This window comes from Acinonyx jubatus, chromosome D2 (genome assembly GCF_027475565.1).
Source record: "Acinonyx jubatus isolate Ajub_Pintada_27869175 chromosome D2, VMU_Ajub_asm_v1.0, whole genome shotgun sequence".
Classification (NCBI taxonomy): Eukaryota; Metazoa; Chordata; class Mammalia; order Carnivora; family Felidae; genus Acinonyx; species Acinonyx jubatus.
The window spans coordinates 52167190-52187531 of NC_069393.1; the positions used below are offsets into that span (position 1 = coordinate 52167190).

Here is a 20342-nt window from a genome sequence, read left to right on the forward strand (position 1 = left end):
GCACAGTGTGTGCGAGAGCGAGTGTGAGAGTAGGGGAGGACTCTGTGGGAGGGAGGACACTGCCCTCCATTTGGCTGGAGCCAAGGGAATATGGAAGGGAGCAGAGGCAACCAGGCCGTGTGGGAAGGTTATGGTCACACTGTGCAGCCACGAATGCCAAGCTAAGCTTCATTTACAAGCCACTTAGTAAAGAGGGTGTTAGACACTGGGCTTTATGGCTTCAAGAGGTTCATAATCCCCATGAGAAAAACCAAGTTGCATAACAACTCTTCCAATATATGCTCCTGAACACATGATTCCATTGTGTATTGACGAACAAAGGGAACCAGCCAAATCCTGGCAGGTGCAGGTTGACCAGGGCCAGGTGGGACTGTTCAAGTGGAACGTGAGGCCACTTCAAACACTTGCATTAATGCCAAGGGTGCCACTCAATAGGGGGCGCTCTCTTCTGGCCAAGCGTGTGCTAAATCCTGCCCATAGGTCATTCCACTTAACTTTCTCAGCAAGCCCACGCATCTTGAATTTGCAGATGAGCAAAATGAGCCCAGAATGGTTAGGTAAGTTGTGCAAGATCACAGAGCTAGGAAGAAACACTCTAACTCAGGACTAGTTTAATTCTATAGGCCATGCATTCAACCGCTGTTCCTCGCTTCTCCCTGGTCAATAAGTAAAGATTACATGCTAACATTGGCTCCTATCCTTCTGGAAAAACCCAGCTCAACCTCTTCTAAAAAAGGAGATTCTATTTTTTATCAGAATGTGTGCACATTATATTTTATTGAAAACCTATTCACACATAAATGTCAGCCAAAAAAAAAAAAACAAAGGTAAATTTGTTCCTCTCTCTCTCTCTCTCTCTCTCTCTTTCTTTCTTTTTACTTTAGAGAGAGAGTGTGTGTGTGCGAAAGCGAGTGTGAGAGTACGGGAAACAGGCAGACGGAGAGAAAGAGAAAATCCCAAGCAGGCTCTACGCTCAGCAAGGAGCTGGACTCAGGGCTCGATCCCTCGATCCTGGGATCATGACCTGACTCGAAATCAAGAGTGGGACGCTGAGCTGACTGAGCCACCCAGGCGCCCCAATAAATTTCTTTCTTACCAACAGCCACAGAGTCACATATTTATATTATTTAATTATTCAATTCCACCACATTTTTTTTTAAAGGTCTAAATTGCAGAGGCTGATCATCAGATTAAATTACAGGAAGCTCTTTTCCCCTTTTCCACATCACCTACCTCCCCCTGTTCTCATCTCTAATTTTATTAAGATGACAGTTTCCTCCTATGGAAAGGAATTAAATACTTTCAACCCAGAACATAACAACGGATTCAAAAGCAGAATACACTCTGGACCATGACTCAAGGCATTCTTTGGGACATTTCCTGTTTTTTGATAAGTCACGCCTGCCTGCTTCTCTCTCAGTTTGCTGAAGGTCACCGCTGCAGTAATTAACCTGCATGCCAACCTCTGAATACGGTTTCCCTGAGAACTGAGCAAGCACTCCTTGCCAAGCCACCGCGCCCTCCTGCATGGAAACATTTCCTCCGCTGCGCGTCTATCACACCACAAGCCATGCTGGGCTCTCCAGGATGGGATGAGGCGCCACCATGACTCCTAAGACCGGACTGCTACATTTTCTGAGAGGGCCGGTTCATTTCATGTGTCACTTGTCGAGGCTATGGTGCCACTTGTTTGGTCAAACTCTAGTCCAGAAGTCGCTGCGAAGGTATTTCATAGATGTGATTAACATTTACAACCAATTGTCTTTATGTGAAAGAGTTTGTTCTCCATCAGGTGGATGTGCCCCATCCAAACAGCTGAAGGCCTTAGAGTAAAAACTGAGATTTCCAAGGGAAGATGGAATTCTGTCTTGGGGCTGTGACATAGAATTCCTACCTGTTTCCAGCCTGCAGGACTGCCCCTCAAATCTCAGATTTGCCGGACTCTATAATCACATGAGCCAATTTCTTAAAATAAGTCTCTCAGTCTCTCTGTCAACACACACACACACACACACACACACACACAGACACACACACGCCCTACTGGTTCCATTTCTCTGGAGAATTCTACTACAATGAGTACCACCAGGTGCCCATGGAAATAATAGCATCTACAATGGTAACACTTTTTCAGTACTTCCAAAGACATGCCATCTCACTGATCCTCATACTCCTTCAGGGCAAAGTGCAGGACTTGGCCCAGCTCTTCTTAATGTTTCTTTATTTTTGAGAGAGTGAGAGACAGAGAGTGAGCAGGGAAGGGACAGAGAGAGAGAGAGAGAGAGACAAAATCTGCAACAGGCTCCAGGCTCTGAGCTGTCAGCACAGAGCCTGACGCGGGGGTCAAACTCACGAACCGTGAGATCATGACCTGAGCTGAAGTCGGACGCTCAACCGACTGAGCCACCCAGGCCCAGCTCTTCTGACTGGACTTTCAAATCAGTGAACTCTCCAATTCTTTGAGATTTGATCTCAGAGAGACATAGGCTCAACCACTGAGCTCAGAGTCCCTCTTGTAAACACCGGGGAATTTTGACTAGATGATCTCTAAGTCTGCCTCCAGGTCTAGTGGAACATGTGATTTATGAAGCCCCCCAAGTCCTCCCTAGCTAGATTTCTGTGTCTTATGACATGGCCCCAGGAGAAGTGGGGGTCAGAGGGCATTTACAAAGCTCCCCCAAGTACCTCAGCTTTTTGGTAGGCAAAGTAGATTAACAAGATCTCTAGGTCCAGCCATGCATCTAAACTTGACCTCCCATTCAGAAATACTTCTTCATCTTCTCTGGCTCCTGGGTTGTGGCCACTTTTGTCTTGAGAAACATTCATAGACAAATGGAGAGTCACCCGCTAGTTGGCCTAGAATATCACAGACCTCCTGAAGCCATCCAATCATGGCTAACGGTTACTAAGTGCTCTGAACTAGTCATTGTTTCCGGAGCTTTCTATAGATTGTCTCACTAATCTTTACAACTACCCTAAAAGGTAATAAGCTTCCCCAATTACAAAAGGAGAAACCAAGACAAGAGAAGTTAAGCAATTTATCAGAGGTCACACAGCTATTAAGTGGTGGAGCTGGGATTCAGACTCTGGCAGACAGGACCCAGAACAATCCTATGAGGATTAAGACCAGACGGTGACTCCTTGAAGGCTGGGACTATATTTTACTAGTGTTGGTATTCCTCTCAGCGTAATCGTTCCATGATTTGAGTGCATTTGACTTCGTAAGCTCATGTATTATTACTAGGGTTGCTTTAATGATTAAGTGAGAAAACGAATACAGAGTGCTCAGCACAGGGCCCAGCATACAGGAAGCATTGAACCAGGAGCTTTTATTTTGTATTACGGCACCTGGGCAGCACCCCTTGCATGCCCCAGGGGCACTCCCAGGCTGTGGAGCCCGCCCTGGAGGGCAGGGCCCAGTGACCAGAGGAAGCGCCCAGTGATGCTAGGCCCAGGCTTGGTGTAGCAGTTCTGTCACGTGGCTCGGTTCCAGACCTCCGAGGCCCGCCTGGGACAGCTGCCAGACGGGCAGCGACCGCTCCTCCCTGGCAGTCAGTCTGGCAGCCATGAGCATCTGGGAGAATTTCCACCGTAAGCAGAGAGGTCAGAGAAGGCTCTGGGAAGGGCCAGCAGGAGATTCCTCCCACCCTCAGGACGTAGAGGGACCTGGGGGGAGCACAGAGACATGTGGCCCATCCAGGTCTACCTGGCTAAATGTGGATCTCTGACTTTTTGCGTCTCCACCCTGGCTGCCCTACTGCTCCAGGCTATGTTGTCAAACGAGTTCTGGGGAAAGGCATTTATTTTGGCCAAACGGCAACTATGATAAAAAGCAAAGCTGTTTGGTACATTTCTGACATAGTCACTGATATTGCTGATAAACAGAAAGGCCCAAACAAAAATGCAGGCGGGATTACCACTCTGCTTTCCATAGCCTGTGCCCCCACTGGCCTCTCGGAGATGTCCTGACAGGCATTTGAGCTCTTGAATCAAAACCAAATCCTCCAAGGGAACTGCGGTGAAGCCCAATCGATCTGGACAACCCCCTACAGGATCTTCTTCCTAAAAGCGGCCCCTGGGGTGGGAAGGCAAGCTGGTGCAGCCACTCTGGAAAACAGTATGGAGGTTCCTCAAAAAACTAAAAATAGAACTACCCTGAGACCCAGCAATTGCCCTACTAGGTACTTATCCAAAGGATATAGGTGTGCTGTTTCGAAGGCACACATGCACCCCCATGTTTATAGCAGCACTATCAACAATAGCCAAAGTATGGAAAGAGCCCAGATGTCCATTGATGGATGAATGGATAAAGAAGACGTGGTATACATATACAATGGAGTATTACTCGGCAATCAAAAAGAGTGAAATCTTGCCGTTTGCAACTACATGGATGGAACTGGACAGTATTATGCTAAGTGAAATTAGTCAGTCAGAGAAAGACAAATACCATATGACTTCATTTATATGAGGACTTTAAGAGACAAAACAGATGAACATAAGGGAGGGGGACAAAACAGAAGAGACTCATAGATATGGAGATCAAACTGAGGATTACTGGAGGGGTTGTGGGAGGGGGGATGGGCTAAATGGGTAAGGGGCATTAAGGAATCTACTCCTGAAATCATTGTTGCATTACAGGCTAACTAATTTGGATGTAAATTAAAAAAAAAAAAAAAAGCTGCCCCTGGGGGTGGTTGTGTTCCAGCTCTGCCATCTGCCAGGACTGCAGGTGGAGAGATACCAGGTCGGCCAGGCACCTGGATTAGCTGCCTCGGTAGAGGACCGAACTGTGTGCCTCTTGGGCTTGTCTGTTTATTTTGCATGTGAACATCCACTCCATGCCCGGCACTTTGAACACATTCACGTCTAATTCTTACAACAGAGGTATCAGTATTGCCATTTTACAGATGAGGAAACTGAGGTTCAGTGATGTTAAGCGACTTGCCGGAGACCACACGGCTAGTGGGTGGCAGAACTGAGCTGCAGCCCCAAGCCTGCCTCATTTCCAGACCTGTGCTCTTAACCTTCACTGAGGGCTGAGGATGTCAAGTGACCTGCTGTATATTTTCACCACTTACCAGCAGTGTGACTTTGAGCCGGCTCTCCAGATCTCTGTATCTACATTTTGTTATTAATAAGTATTGGTACCAGATGCCCAGGAATAATAACTCCCATCCATAGGGCTCATAGTATACCAGGCACTCTTCTAAAGGCTTGGTATATGTTACTTGTTACTATTATATTTATTTTCAGGCATAATAAAATTAAGTAGCTTGTTCAGGGTCACCTGCTACTAAGAAACAAAGCCAGAATTTGAATGCTGGTATCCTGGCTCCTAGCTTTTTAACCTCTCCTTCCTTTGCCTGGTATGTTTCTGAGACAATTTGCTAGAGAATGAATGAAGGCTGGTACTGGTATGTTTCTGAGACAATTTGCTAGAGAATGAATGAAGGCTGGTACTGGGCAAATTCACTTCAAATCCAGCTTGAGGTGGAAAGTTCCTAGAGTTTCAGAAGGGCTTCTCAATGCCTGGGTACCCTGTAGAAGAGGATGAAGAAGTCCCTGGCACGGCTGTACTGAAAATCAGATGAGAAAGCCTGAGGCTGTCTAGGACACAGGAGACATTCCTTTGTGTTGGATCAGAATCAGAATCACAAACTACCACCATCAAACAATATAAAGAGGATCATGTTCCTCTGCTTTCCTTGATTCCAAGATCAAGAGAAAACGAAAGTCACAGAAAAGAATTCTGAAAGTAAGCAGAAAGCAGAGTCAAAATCTTAATAATTCAATTCCATCCCTTCTAAGCAACAAGCTTCTAGCTGTGCTTTGCTGAAGCTCAGATCTCAGTGTCCCATAGTAAATAACCTCTTTCAATGGGATTTTTGCCATCGCCAGTGGTTTAATCCACTGTCTCTAGTGCTCCTTCCTAAACTGGGGCTGGCTTTGACATCTGGGCTCTTTAGCAAGCTAGGCTGATCAGTCACCACAGGTACAAGGTAGAGCTGGGAATTGGGACTGTCTGGGATGGGGATGGAAGTAGACTTAGCCCAGAGAGATGAAGCACAAAGAAAGCCAGACACGCACACAGCAGTGGGAGAGAGCATAGAACTCAGTCTCAGGGCCCCGGGAGGAGGCCCTTCCTCAAGCTATGGCATACAGGGGATGCCACCATAATGTGTCCAGCACACTGGGACAAACCAGAGGAGCCCCAGACAAGGTCTCTGAGATCAGAAGTGTGAGGCCCCAAGGCACCAATGTCCCAGGCCCTGGCACTGCTCTGGCTACCTGCCCCAGGGCTGACTCTAGCCAAGGAAATACAATGGGAAGGCGAGAGCGCCTGGATGCCAAGCAGAGGGGTCTGAACCCTGAGCCTCTCTGCGCATTACCTCAGGGGGGGCCGGACCCTTGGCCAAGACCCAGCCTCTCACATGGGGTGTTACAGTCTCAACATTGGGCATGTGCATGGAACCTGCTCCAGGACCCTGACCAAGGCCGCGTGCCCTCCCCAAACCCCTAAAAAGTGGGACTTCAACCATAAAAAGAGGGAGTTCATTTATTCGGTAAGAATAAATATATATGAAGCCCTTGCTGGACTTAGTAGCTCTCATCATCAATAGAATCTGCAAATAATGAAAAACATTTTTTTTTTTTAACTTTCTGGGAGTTTAAACCCACTGAACTCTGAATTCACTGACTTCTGGCTGGATTCACAGCTGCACTAGGAGCTGTGCGGGCAGGGGCAAGTCTGGCTAGTTCCCGATCCCACCTGCAGTGCTGAGCGCCCAACAGAGTACACTCTTGGTCAACACTTGTTGAACGAATTTATGTTTGGCAGAAGCAGTAAGGAGACACAACAGCAAAAGAGAGAAGGGAGGGAAATAGGGACTGTCCAAGGCAGTCATTTCCGACAATGAGGAGAGGTCAGCAAAAAGAGCCTTTTTTATTTTTTGATAATGAGAGAGAGATAAAGAAAAGGATTTTTAAAAAAATTTATAAGTTGTGCCACTGGAATGTAAAAGGTAATAAACCAAAGAACTGAGGTGAGGTTAAGTGGAGACTCCCCTTCCACTCAAATATTAGATTAAAAAAAATGTTTAATGTTTATTTATTTTGAGAGAGAGACAGACAGACAGACAGGGCATGAGCAGGGAAGGGGCAGAGAGACAGGGAGACACAGAATCCGAAGTAGGCTCCAGGCTCCGAGCTGTCAGCACAGAGCCTGATGCGGGGCTCAAACCCACAAACTATGAGATTGTGACCTGAGCTGAAGTCAGAAGTTTAACCAACTGAGCCACCCAGGTGCCCCTCAGATATTAGGTTTTTAATACTTACTTGGAATATGCTAGAGTTTTAGTCTCCACTAATAAAATGGCTCCAACTTGACTATCAGAGGAACTGATTCACTGCTAAGCTATTTCAGCTCTGAGCTTCTGAGTCACAAAGTCATAAAGGCTTTCATTACCCTGTGGAAACTCACCCCAAGAGGGCTGGGTTTTACTTTTATTCTTCTTTAAAAGTTTTTGTGTTCTTGGTACATGTTCTTCCTCTTTCAGGCTGGGTCTGAAACGATCTCCCCACACTGAACAACGCAATCCATTCAGAGTGGAAAGGAAGCATTCATAATTTGACTTGGTTGTTTAAGGCACAGGGTGTGTGTTACCTCTTTACCCATGTTGACCTCAGGGAATACACATTGGAGACTCTGGAATCAGACAGTCCTGAGTTGAATCCTGACCGACCTCTGCCTCAGTTTCCCCACGTGTAAAACAAAGATGATAATAAGACTTAGTTCCTAAAAATGCCATGAGGATTAAATAAGATAATACACACAGGTGTGGGCCTAGTATAAGAATTTAATAAATGGTGGTGGTGGTGTAGCAGGTGGTTGGTACTCAGGCTATCTCTCCCACCATGCCAGAATCTCCGGAAGACCTAAGTAGCAAGGAACACTTATAGCACTTTCTATATAAGTGCTTTCCTTTCATCATGCTAACCCTCACAGCCACCCTCTGAGGTGGGGACTGCTATCCTGTCCATTTTGTAGATGGGACAATTGAGGTCCAGAGACGGTGGGCAGCAGTGAGTGACAGGAAGTCCCAAGCCCCTCACGGCTGTGACTGTCTTCTGCTATCTGTGCTGTGCAATAACCACACGTGGCTGTGTCCATCTAGATTAATGAAAATTAAGTATTCTTAAACATCCAATTCCTCAAGTCACATTGGCCACGTTTCAGTGATCGGCAGCCGCATGTGGTTCGTGGCTACCATAACACACAGGGCAGACCTCGAACATCTCCACTGTCCCAGAACGTTTCAGCAGACAGTTCTGCTCTCAGTAATCGAGCACACAAATAAGTGACTGCCGAAGGAAGTAGATACAATGAGTACAGCTCTATTTTATTTTCACCAAACTGACTCATTGTTTTGACAAAATAATGAGCCCAACCTAGACCTCTTTCCTAGATTAGTAGCTTCACCTTGTAAGAGGAGAACATAAAGGTCCTACATCAGCTCTCCTCATTTGATTCGCAAGCTTCACACTTCCTTAGTCCCTAACCTACACCACTAATTTACTTTTCCACATGCAAAAAGAGCCAAACTTCAAGAGGTGAGACCAGCATAAAGTTTAAGTTTATTTATTTATTTTTAGTAATCTCTACACCCAATGTGGGGCTCGAACTCAAAACCCAGAGATCAAGAGTTGCATGAAAAAAAAAAAAGAGTTGTATGTTCTTCCCACTAAAGCCAGTCATGCACCCCAGTAACCATATACTTTTAGTCCAAGTACTTTTTTATTTTTTTAAATGTTTATTTATTTTGAGAGAGAAAGAGAGAGAGAGCAGTGGGGGAGGGGCAGAGAGAGGGAGACAGATCCCAAGCAGGCTTCATGCTGTTAGTGCAGAGCCCAATGCAGGGCTTGAACTCACAACCTGTGAGATCACGACCTGAGCCGAAACTGAGAATCAGATGCTTAACCCAGATGCACCTAGTCCAAGTACTTTAAATATATCTTGTTTGACTTTGACAACCTTCAGAGGTAGGTCTTATACCCACTTCACAGCCGGGAAGACTGAGGTTCAGAGAAGTTTCTTGCCATTAATAAGACCAAAGCCCAATATCAAAGTCAGAGGTAGGCTGCAGTTCCTCTGCCTTCCAGCTTCCTTTGAGGTGCAGCCTGTGGAAACTCTGAAGCCTTAAGAGCCCAAGATCAGTTTTGTACTTTGTGGGCAGAGGGATCTAGTCGCCTTTGGTCCCATCTGGTCTGTGAGACCCTGTCACCGATAAGACCCTTTGACCCCTGAATTCACCATTGACCCCCTGAACTCAGGACTGACTTTCTGAACTCAGCACATTCCTAAAAGCTTCTGCCTCACTGTCGATTTCATCTTTTAGAAGCTAACTAACAAAATGCTGAAACAGGAAAAGAAACAGTTGAGGAGGATGCCTACATGGATGAGCCAGAAAGTGCCCGACAGTTACCTCAGTTTCACTATAATGTTAAAATCCCCTCCCCCTGAGTATTCATCCCAAGCCCTAATAAAAGGAGTCTGCCATGGCTATGGAATTATTCCCGTGATCTCCTTATTTGTACAAACAAAGATGATGTTGAGAGGCAACTCCACATGTACAGTCTTTGTCTATAACTCCCCAAGGAGGGGACCCACTTTGGTCTGGTGACATGACCTGAGTGAACGAGGGGAGAAGCCAGAGGCACTCATTCAGTAACTCCTTCTTGATCATTTACCGTCTGCCAAGCACTAACCTAGGTGCTGGGGAAACAGACATAGTCCCTGCCCTTCAAGAATGTTACTGCCCGATGGAGGAGGCAGACAAATCAAATAAGCCAGCAAATGTACAACTGTATGTTCTGATAGGTGCCATGAAGGAGCATAGGATGTTATGAGAAATAAATACAGAGGGACCTGTCAGGATGTGCTGCTGGGAAGCACAGATGAGTGACCGCTGGTTCCAACCCTGGGCTGGGGAGCCCCGACCAACCAGAAGTCCTGGAACTGCAGGAGACCAAAGCTATTTTCCATTTGCCTTCAGCCCTGCTATAGCTCTTGGCACGACCTCAGCCACAGACATCACAGGGTCAGGGCTCCACTGGCTAACAGGCCATCAGCCTCTCTCAGGCGGATGCTGGGCCCCTGCCAGGCAGACGTCCCTTCACAAGAGGGCTGCCTTGATGCTGGCCACCGAGGCTACAGAATACAGAATAAGGCAGAGACCCTTTTTCGGAGTTACTGAAGTAAGTGCGGGTTGAAAATCCAAGTCAACCGAGAGTTGCTAAGAATCTAGTATGTTCACATCCATTAGGATGACTATTACGAAAACAAAAACAAAACAGAACAAGACAAACCAGAAAATAAGTGCTGGCGAGGATATGGAAAAATTGGAACCTTGCACACTGCTGGTGGGAATGTTCTTAAAATCATGCAGTCAGTAAGGAAAACAGTGTGGTAGTGGCTCAAAACATTAAACATAGAATTACCACATGATTCAACAATTCCATTTCGGGGTATATACCCAAAAGAATTAAGAGCAGGAACTCAAAAACAGTACCATTCAGAGCCACACTACTCACCATAGCCAAAAAGTGAAGCAACCCAAGTGCTCATCGATGGATGAATGGATAAACAAAATGTGGCATATACGTACAGCCTTACGAAAGACAAAAATTCTGACACCTTCTACAACATGGATGAACCCTGAGGACATTATGCCAAGTGAAATAAGCCAGTCACAAAAATTGAATGATTTCACTCAGATGTGGTACCTAGACAGTCAAATTCACAGAGACAGAAAATAGAATGATAGATGCTAGGGGCTGGGGGTCGGGGAGGGGGGAATGAGGAATTATTACTTAATGAATACTACAGAGTTTCAGTTTGGGAAGATGAAAAAGTTCTAGGGACAGAGGACGGTGATGACCGTACAACAACACGAATGTACTTAATGCTATTCGACGCACACTTAAAATGGTCAAAATGGTAACATTTATGCTGTATACACTGAACCACAATTCAAACACCACCACCAACAAAGAACGTATAGTGGGCCTGGTCAAGAAGTTACAACGTGCTCCCACAGATGAATCTAACACTGGCTCTGCCTTCAAACTGCTTGTGCATCCTAGCTACCGGGCAGCCCATTCATTCCTCTAAGTTTGGGCCACCCCTCAAGTGTCCCCCAGCGTTTTGTATTGTCCCCCCCCAGCAGTGGGGTAAAGAGTGGGGCATATAAAGGGGGAGGAAGTGAGTGCCGTACAGCGACCGATGTCTCCTAACTTGCAATGGTACAACTCAATTTTCCAACTTTATGAAGGTGCAGAAGCGATATGCATTCAGTAGAAATGTACTTTGAATTTGGATTTGGATTTGTCCAGGCCCAGCCCTATGCAGTGTGATACTATCGTGGTGCTGGGCAGGGACAGCGAGCCACAGCTGCCAGTCACCTGCACAATCACACAGGGAAACAACTGATACACTTACAACCGTTCTGCACCCATACAGCCATTCTGTTTTTCACTTTCAGTACAGTATTCAATGATTACATGAGATATTCAACTCTGTATTATAAAATAGGCTTTGTGTGGGATGATTTTGTCCAGATGATGAAGGCTAATGTAGGTGTTCTGGGTATGTTCAAGGTAGGCTCTGCTAAGCTATTATGTTCTGCACATGAGGTGTATTAAGTGCATTTTCTTTTTTTTTAGTGTTTATTTTTTTATTTTGAGAGAGAGAGAGAGAGAGAGGCAGAGAGAAAGGGAGATCTCACAAACTATGAGATCATGACCTGAGCTGAAATCAAGAGTAGGATGCTTAACTGACTGAGCCACCCAGGCATCCCTATGCATTTTCAACTTACGATATTTTCAACTTAGGATGGGTTTAATGGAGTGTAACACCCTCATAGGTCAAGGACGGTCTGGTATTATATGCCAGACCCTATGATACTGCTTTAGATGTTTTATCATTGTTGATTCTTACAATATCCTTGTGAGGTACATATCGTTCTCCTCATTTTATACATGAAGAAATAAAGGCTCAGAAATATAGTTGTTCAAAAATATTTAGCTTCTGGGGTGCCTGAGTGGCTCAGTTGGTTAAGCTCTCGACTCTTGATCTCAGCTCAGGTCATGATCTCAGTGTCATGGGATTGAGCCCCATGACCAGCTCCACCCTGAGTGTGGAGACTGCTTGGGATATTCTCTCTCACTCCCTCTCTCTCTCTCTTCCTTTCTCCCTCTCCTGCTTGAACTCTCTCTCAAAACAAACAAAATACAAAATATTTAGCTCCTAATGACACATCCAAGAGTGAAACTTGGTCTGCCCAGTCCAAAGCTCATCACTTTACCTGAATTGTGTTGATTACGGAAAGAAGGAGGCTCTTTTAGGGGATGTGGTGGGGTTGGTCAGATAGTAACCAAAGATGGCAAAGCAGGTCAAATGCCTAAGCTGGAGGGAGGTGGGCCAGACAGTTCATGGTCTAGGCCATCAAAGCTCATCTTGTGTAGTAGAGACATCTGGGATACCCACCTTGTGTGTGTATGTATCCCTTGGCACAGCTGATTGGACCAGGAGTGAACACCTGATGAAAACAGAGCCAATTGGTATCTTTCTCTTAAAGATCCCCACCAAGAGACACTGAGGCCATAAGAGATGTAGAGTCAGGACCAAGTCACCTCCATGGTAACCCAAAGCCCCATGCATGCTGCCAATTGCAGGGAAGCAGGAGTAAGAGACTCCATGAAGGCAGCCAATGTGCAGAGAGAAAATGGACGCCCTGTGCAGGAAGGAACAGAGGCATGAGGCCTGATAGTCCCTTGGGGAGAGACAGCGAATGCCACCCTGCCTAATACCATTCTGGCTCCTGTGAGGCCCGTAATTTAGATTCCGTGAGATTTCTCTCTAGCTTTGGGGAAAAAACAGAAAGACTAAACCACGCTTTACTTGAACAACCTTGTGGGCATGTGTTCCTTGAAATTAAACAGTTGCTGGCCATGACACCTCACCCTTCAGGCAGGACACCTGGCTAGGGGGAGAAGGACTTTATGTGAATGAGACCTCAGCTCAGCTTGGTTGAAGAAATGCACCCTGTTGGCCTTTGGGAAAACAGCAAAATTTGTCTTTCCTGCCACTTTTTATTTCTATGTTTTTCTTCTCTTAGTGGCTACCTTCCCACCGGTCTCAGGTAGCTAACATTCTCATGCTGGCCTTCTGCAGAGCCACTCCACACCCCCCCACCCCCACCCCCAGCCCCACCCTCGCCTACAGGGTGAACACCCTGGCTGGGAGGAAAAACAGGCTGATGTTCTGTTTCAGAGAGGAGTGTGAAGAATTAGCCTGCCCAGGGCAGTTTTCTTATTAATTTAATTCAGTCCGATTGCTTTCTTAGTATCTTGCATGTCAGTCCTTTCCTTCTCGTTCTAACCCTGGGATGAGCTCCCTCTGCCCTGCAAAGCATTTGCCTCAACCAGTAAACCTGTTCAGTCACCTTGACTAGAACTAATCTCACAGGGCTGCCTAGTGTCTCACCACTAGTTTATAAGCAAAGTGCAATCCCTAACCACACCGGATTACCCTCTGGCAACCTCACCACACAGGCCCATGCTCCCTGGCCTTTCTGTGTTCTTCCAAAGCCTAGAATGTCTTCCTTTTCATTATTTCTGTCAAATTACATCATCCTTTAAGACTGAGTCAAGTGATACTTCCCCGCAAAGCTTATTCCTCGTCCATCTGCTCTAGCATCGTAATTCTCTATGTCTATTCTGGTTTGTATCTCGTTCTTGTGTTCTAACTAGTTGATTTGCTAGGCTTAGGAGGCCTAACCATGCTATGTATATTTTTCTAGACTTATTCCTCACATGCTGTCTGGTGCTTGTAGATCTCCATGAAAGTAAATGTTATCAAATGGGGAAGGAAATTTAGGGGTTCCCATGTGCAATATCACATGTATATTCATTTAATCCTCAAACAACCCTGCAGGGTTGGGGGGGGCAGTTATTAAGAAGAGTGAAGCTGGAAATTTTAATTCATTTGCCCCTGAACACGCAGGAAGTAAGGGGCGGGAGACTGGATTCTCGTTCAGGCCTCCTTGGCTCCAAAGCCCAGAGGCCTTGCACCCTAATGTCCGATAGGCTTTACAATCTAATGCCTAATTCTGTTAGCTGATAAAACTTAAGGTGCCAGATGTCCAAGAAGTTGTTTCTGGGTGCTCAGAAACACTGACAGCACACTCCTACTCAACAGAACAGTTGTTCAATAGAAATTATACAGAGGATAGGTGATCGTTGACACGTCGTGGTACATGCATTACCTGGTATACACCACTGCACAGTTCACGTATGAATTTGCAACATAAAAGCTTACAACTTCACATTTTCCTTGCAAAATCAAGAATGCAAAAAGCACTACAATACCGGGGCGCCCGGGTGGCTCAGTCAGTTAAGCGTCTAACTCTCGATTTCAGCTCAGGTCACGATCTCGTGGTTCATAAGTTTGAGCTGATAGCGCGGAGCCTGCTTGGGATTCTCTCTGCCTCTCTCTATTCCCCACCCCTCCTCAAAATAAATAAATAAACGTTGAATAAAAAAGTACTACAACACCGGTTTGCCTCTGGGTAGCAAGTACTAGGAATTGATTATGCTCAGTGTTCAGACATGTGTGAAGGGACCCTTTGCCAAACCTCATCCACAAAGCACCTACGAGAATATTAAGTTTAATTCTTCCTGAGAGAAGGGAGATGGGGAGGCTTCTGAAGGTCCCTTTCAGGACCAAGAATCAATGACTTTATTGCACTAAACTGTCTCAAATCTTCTGCCAGCTCTTGCTTCCATGGTCAACATTTAAAATGCATATTCAGCATCAGGGATGTGCTAGAGGTTGCACAGGATATAAAAATCTCATTCCTTTTCAGCAGGGCCAAATCTCATGGGGATGGGGAAACTCACCAGTAAACCCAAACCAGACAAATACCAGCAACTTTGGGCATGCCTTGAGGGCACACATGTAAGTAAGATACGTTGTGCAAGAGGAGAAGAAAAACAAACCACATTAATTCATTTTTAAAAGGCATTCGTGGCTTTATAAATGACTGGGACCCTGTAAAATGTGCCTTTAGGAAGAATACCTTTGAGAGTTCCCATGCTTCATTCACTAGAGTGGGGACACTTTCCTTAGGCGGTGACTCTCCAAGTTCTGTACTCCCGGAAGTGAGGGAAATGACTCAGTAAATTAAACACTTCTGCTTTCCCGAGTGTTTAGTAAATGCAGGACAGTGGTTCTATGGGGGTACCAGAACAGCATGATTGTCAGTTGAGCCCTGACTCGTCCTATGGTGTATCTGGGTAAACCAAGTCACCTGTGGGTTGCTCATCAGGCGCCTTCACGGATGACAGTGAATGAAAACCATTGGATCTTTTTCCCACCATGCTTCATCCTTCTTAAATGGAATTTCATTTTCCTTTTCTGCTTATTTAAAAGGTTATTTTTGAATATTTAACTGTAAATTTTCAAATAGTAAAATACTTTTTGCTAAAAATAGAAAATTCTTTGTTACATAAATCACAGCCTTGGGGGATCTCTGCAGATCTACTCCCCTTCAAATAAGCCATTAAAACTCTATTTTTCAAATGAGAAAAGAAAAGCACTCTTAGAGGGGTCAAGTGGTCTCCTAAAGGCTATAAAGTCGATAAGCTCTTTGAAAGGAGTTCCTAGAAATATCTAGGTTTCACTCCAAAAACATGTACAAATGAAACAACAAGTACCTGGAAAAATAGGTGATAATAGGACAATTATGTGGTGACCATTTGGACAATAGCAGAGCCATTTCACAAGGCAATGATCTACACAAGACCAGAAGAAAAAATTCCAGCTGACAGAATGGACAATATCACAAGGATGGAATGAGAAAAATGCTACAGTTGCAACAATCATGCTCCCTAGAGTTGGATGTTTCATATGAATGCAATGTGGCCACATTGGAAAAGCACAGCAATATAAAGGACTGCAAGAAACTTTCCTCTCCATCAATTTAATGCTGAGAGATTTGACACCAAAGCCAGAGATGAGACACAAGGAAAATGGAAATCCATGGCAATAATCTGCAAAACCATCTGTAAAAATCAAAAAGAAAGGGGTGCCTGGATGACTCAGTTGGTTAAGTGTCTGACTCTTGATTTCTGTTCAGGTCATGATTTCACAGTTCGTGGGTTTGAGTCCCGTGTCAGGCTCTGCGCTGACAGCGTGGTGCCTGCTCGGGATTCTCTGTTTCCCTCTCTCTCCGCCCCTCCCCCATCCTGAAAAATAAATAAATATTTAAAAAGATAAAAGAAAAAAATACAACCCAAACCCATAACCCAAAAGGCAACAACTACCAAAAAGAGAATCTTGTCCTTCAGTAATGCACACATTCACAAAGATGTGCACTGTTAAGAACATCCATTGCAGTAAGAGCACTGCTAACAGGGAGATGTTGGAACAGGTTACATATCTAAAGCAGAAAGTCAAGAAGATTTCAAATCAAACTGTTCTAAGTAGTTATTCCTAGATAGTAAGAGTGGAGGGAGAGAAAGAATAGGAAGAACGTGGCGAGAATTTTTACTTTTGAGTTGTACAATCCCTTCTGGATTGTTTGTTGTGTTTTTACGTTGCATTATTTTAAAATGTTTTAAACATCATTAAAAAAAAGTTTTTCAAACCTGTTATGTTTGGGAGAATCACGAAGTCTTGGAGTTCAGAGAAGCCACAAGCATCTATCTAATCTAATCTCAGCCATATTTAGCTTTATAGCCTGGCTCTTGGCATAGAACTCAAGAGAGAATGGCCACTTTTGGCTTGCAGGTGCTCTGGCCTTAAGATTCAGAGCTAGTTTACAGAAGCTGGTGCACCCCAAGGATGTGAAAAATCAAATAACCTCTGTGGTTTTCATAATCTACTCCTGAACTGGAAAATATCAATGACATCTCAACGGGGATTCCAGTAACTTCCAAATCCTCCTGGTTCATACCAGGTCCTAAGAAGTTCGGTAGTCAACCTCAGAAGAGGAGTGAACACCACGGACTGAGGTCAACTCTAAACCAGTTGGTTGTCAGTGCACCACATTCCCTGCTGGAGTGTAACTAGTCTCACAGGTCCTCAGCGTCCATACAGTCATCGCCACTAACACCCGTCACTTGGACATTCTTCCTACCATCTTGAAATTTGAGGAGAGTTGCCTTTTGCCCTGACCTTACTATGTGATGTACTCAATAGTCAGAATTTTACACGTTTGAGTAAGCACAGGGGCTTTCTCTGATCTTCTCGTAAGGCCTTTTACATCTCACTCTCCACACTCTACCCCTCCACACCACATCGTGAAGCGCCTCTGGCTCTGTTCCCTCTGAAGGACATCTCATTGTAATAAGCATCCTTAGTCCTGTCAGCACTTAACAGTGCTCAAAAATGGGACGCACACCTGGGAAGGGCTTGCCATCCCAGTGTTCTCAATCTGTTACCATATATGCTCCAGTACCTAAGTCTCTGCCTTCCACATCTTGCTGAGCACAGGTATTCAATACATGGAACTATAAAATAATAGGATTTTACAGCCAGAAGGAACCTCCAGGAGATCAGTTCCCACCATTCCACAGCTGAGAAAGGTGAGGCCCGGGTGGTTAAATCTGGGTCATTCTGGAAATATCAGCCACAGTCCGGGTGTTCCTACTCTGAGATCAGAGTTTCTGCTGCTAGGTTGCTGGTCAGATGAACGATTGACTGACTTTCCCACTTAATTTGCACAACCAAAGGAAACTGGAAAAGAGACTCAAGTTAAATGATCTAATAAATATAATTGGAGAGACTACATTTGCCCAATTTAACTGAACTTTTCCACTTTCAACTGGGTGCATATGTTGATAGTTTCAGGCATATTTTTAGTCATTTAAAAGTTTGGACCAATGCACACACTTTCCAGACAAAATACAAGTCAGATTTCAATACAGTATTAAACTCCAATTTCTCTATAATCTATATGACTTGCCTCAAATAATGACATCACCAGGTTGAACCCAATATATTTTTATGTGTCTTTACATGTCAATGGTGAAGGTACAAACTTTTCATGTTACGTCCTGTTATGCAATTACTTCAAAGAAAAACAAAAGACTTAAGATCAACTAATACATGTAAGAGAACATGGTTGTAACATGAGTACATGATATTTACTAAACAGATTCTCAAACCAGGTTGTCTTTTAAGAATTGAACTTTTGGGGCACCTGGATGGCTCAGTCGGTTGAACATCTGACTCTGGCTCAGGTCATGATTTCATGGCTCGTGAGTTTGAGCCCCGCATCGGGCTCTGTGCTGACAGCTCAGAGCCTGGAGCCTGCTTCAGATCTGTGTCTCCCTCTCTCTCTGCCCCTCCCCTGCTCTCACTTTGTCTCTTTCTCTCTCTCTCTCAAAAATAAATAAACATTAAGAAAATAAAAAATAAAAAAAGAATTGGACTTTTGCCCTCTGAATCTTTTTTTTTTTTTTTTATAAACTAAACAACCATTGACCGCTTTGGGTTTCATTTCATTTTCTTGCTCATTCTAATGGAGAAAGGTTTGAGAAGAGAAATAGATACAATAGACAAATGAAAAGAGAGAGGCATAGATAAATCAGAAACTGGAAGGGAGAAGTAGTTGGTTCCTGGAGGAAGAAAGAAATGTTTGAGGTGTGGTCAGAGGCGTGGTCAGGAACCCTGTGCCCATCAAGCCTCCCCTTCTCTCTGTTCTCCCCTCTGTCTCTCATCCCTCCTGCCAAGAAGTGAATTGGATACCTTGCCAGTGACCTTGGATAAACAGAAAATGATAAAGCTGCTAAACTCAGATTTAGACACATCACCAGGGCCCAAACTGGAATCACTTACAATGCCCGGGAGCAAACTCTCACACTAGCCACTCCTGTCCCCGTCCACTGTAATTCAACGTCATAAAAAAATAACCTTTTGGAATTACAGTAGGCCTTTTAAAGATGATCTAATCTAAACCCTTCTCACTGTTTTACAGAAAAGAGAACTGACATCCAGAGAAAGAAGGTCACTTGCTCAAGGTTATTCAGCAGAACCAAAGTAGATGCCCAAACTTCAGACTTGCTTTGTTCAGAGCTATTTCCTCTATGAGCAACTTAAAAGCTATGGAACCCACATTCTCCAAGTTTGGAGAGACGAAGACAAAATGGCACAAAACAACATGAAGACAACCTAATCCAAAATAATAACTTCGCTCCACCTCCCAAAAGCCGGTGACAAAGTAGCGGCAAATGGGCTGTGTTAGGCAGTAACAGTACCTAGAACAACTCAACTGCACTTTTTCCTCGGTCACCCACTTCTTGAAAACAGACAATAAAAATGCACACAAGACTGCTCAAACTTACTTTGAACCAACACAGCCCTTTTTAAGACTTAAAACTTGGGGATTAACAAGTACATATTTCCCTACAAGGGCTTACAGAAATCACATTATTAGAATTAAAACATCCGGTCATTCAATAAGTCGCAAAACCCTGGAGAAAATGAAATGCCTTCCACAGAAATCCGTCCTCTCCGCTCACCTGCACAGGTAGCAATCCAGCTTAAAGCCAGAGAGGTTTTGCTGTATCCGTGGACTAAACGCAGCCTGTTAAAGACCGTGACCCACGAAACTAACTTTCCAAAGCAGGACCTGAGAAAAAGAAGAAAACTCTTCCTTACCCTTAAAAATAACAGAAACAATAGGATCCGGTTTCCCAAATTTCGTTTTAGGGATATTGCTGGCAGACTCCACAATCACGCGAAGCATGGCTCTTCGTGGGCAGAAGGCAAGTGCCAGCCAGCCGAGTTGACGCGGAGTGTGCGCTGGGGCTGCGCGCCGCGGGGGGAGAAGGTAAGATTTCTCCAGTCCAGAGCGCAGGGGTGGGGTAGGGGGAGGCGACTGGGTGGATCTCTGACGGATTGTGTACTGAAGGCTATGTGTAAACTGATACCCAAACTCCCGGGCCCCCGCAGTGCTGCAGGCACCCGCTTATGAATTTGGGAAATGTGGAAGTGAAAAGGGCGAAACCTCAACTAAAAATAATTATGTGCAACAAATGAAACCGAAGTGGTTTGGCGCTAATAAATGCAGCCAGGTCAGGAGACCGCCAAGACGCCGCTGACTTTTAATTCGGCAAAAGCCGAATTAATTGGTGTTCCACACCACCCCGTTCATTCTTTTTTGCGCTTCGTGGAGTTTTAAAACTTTGCTTAGTCTTTTTTTTTTTTTTTTTTGGAATTTTACTTTTGCTGTTTTCTCTCTCATGCTGCTGAACACACCCACTCAGTAATCACTTAG

General features: G+C 44.8%; 1 protein-coding gene across 3 annotated transcripts in view; it reads right to left on the bottom strand.

Annotated features, from left to right (window-relative positions):
• Nucleotides 1-19988, bottom strand: part of MYOF (myoferlin) — a 151313-nt gene extending 131325 nt beyond the window's left edge. For all 3 annotated transcript variants that reach the window (XM_027062643.2, XM_015061901.3, XM_015061900.3), the window contains exon 1: nucleotides 19724-19988. In XM_027062643.2, coding sequence (XP_026918444.2) covers nucleotides 19724-19811 — 88 coding nt within the window. In that variant the 5' untranslated portion in view covers nucleotides 19812-19988. The remainder of the gene's footprint in view (nucleotides 1-19723) is intronic.
• Between the last annotated feature and the right edge of the window lie 354 nt (nucleotides 19989-20342).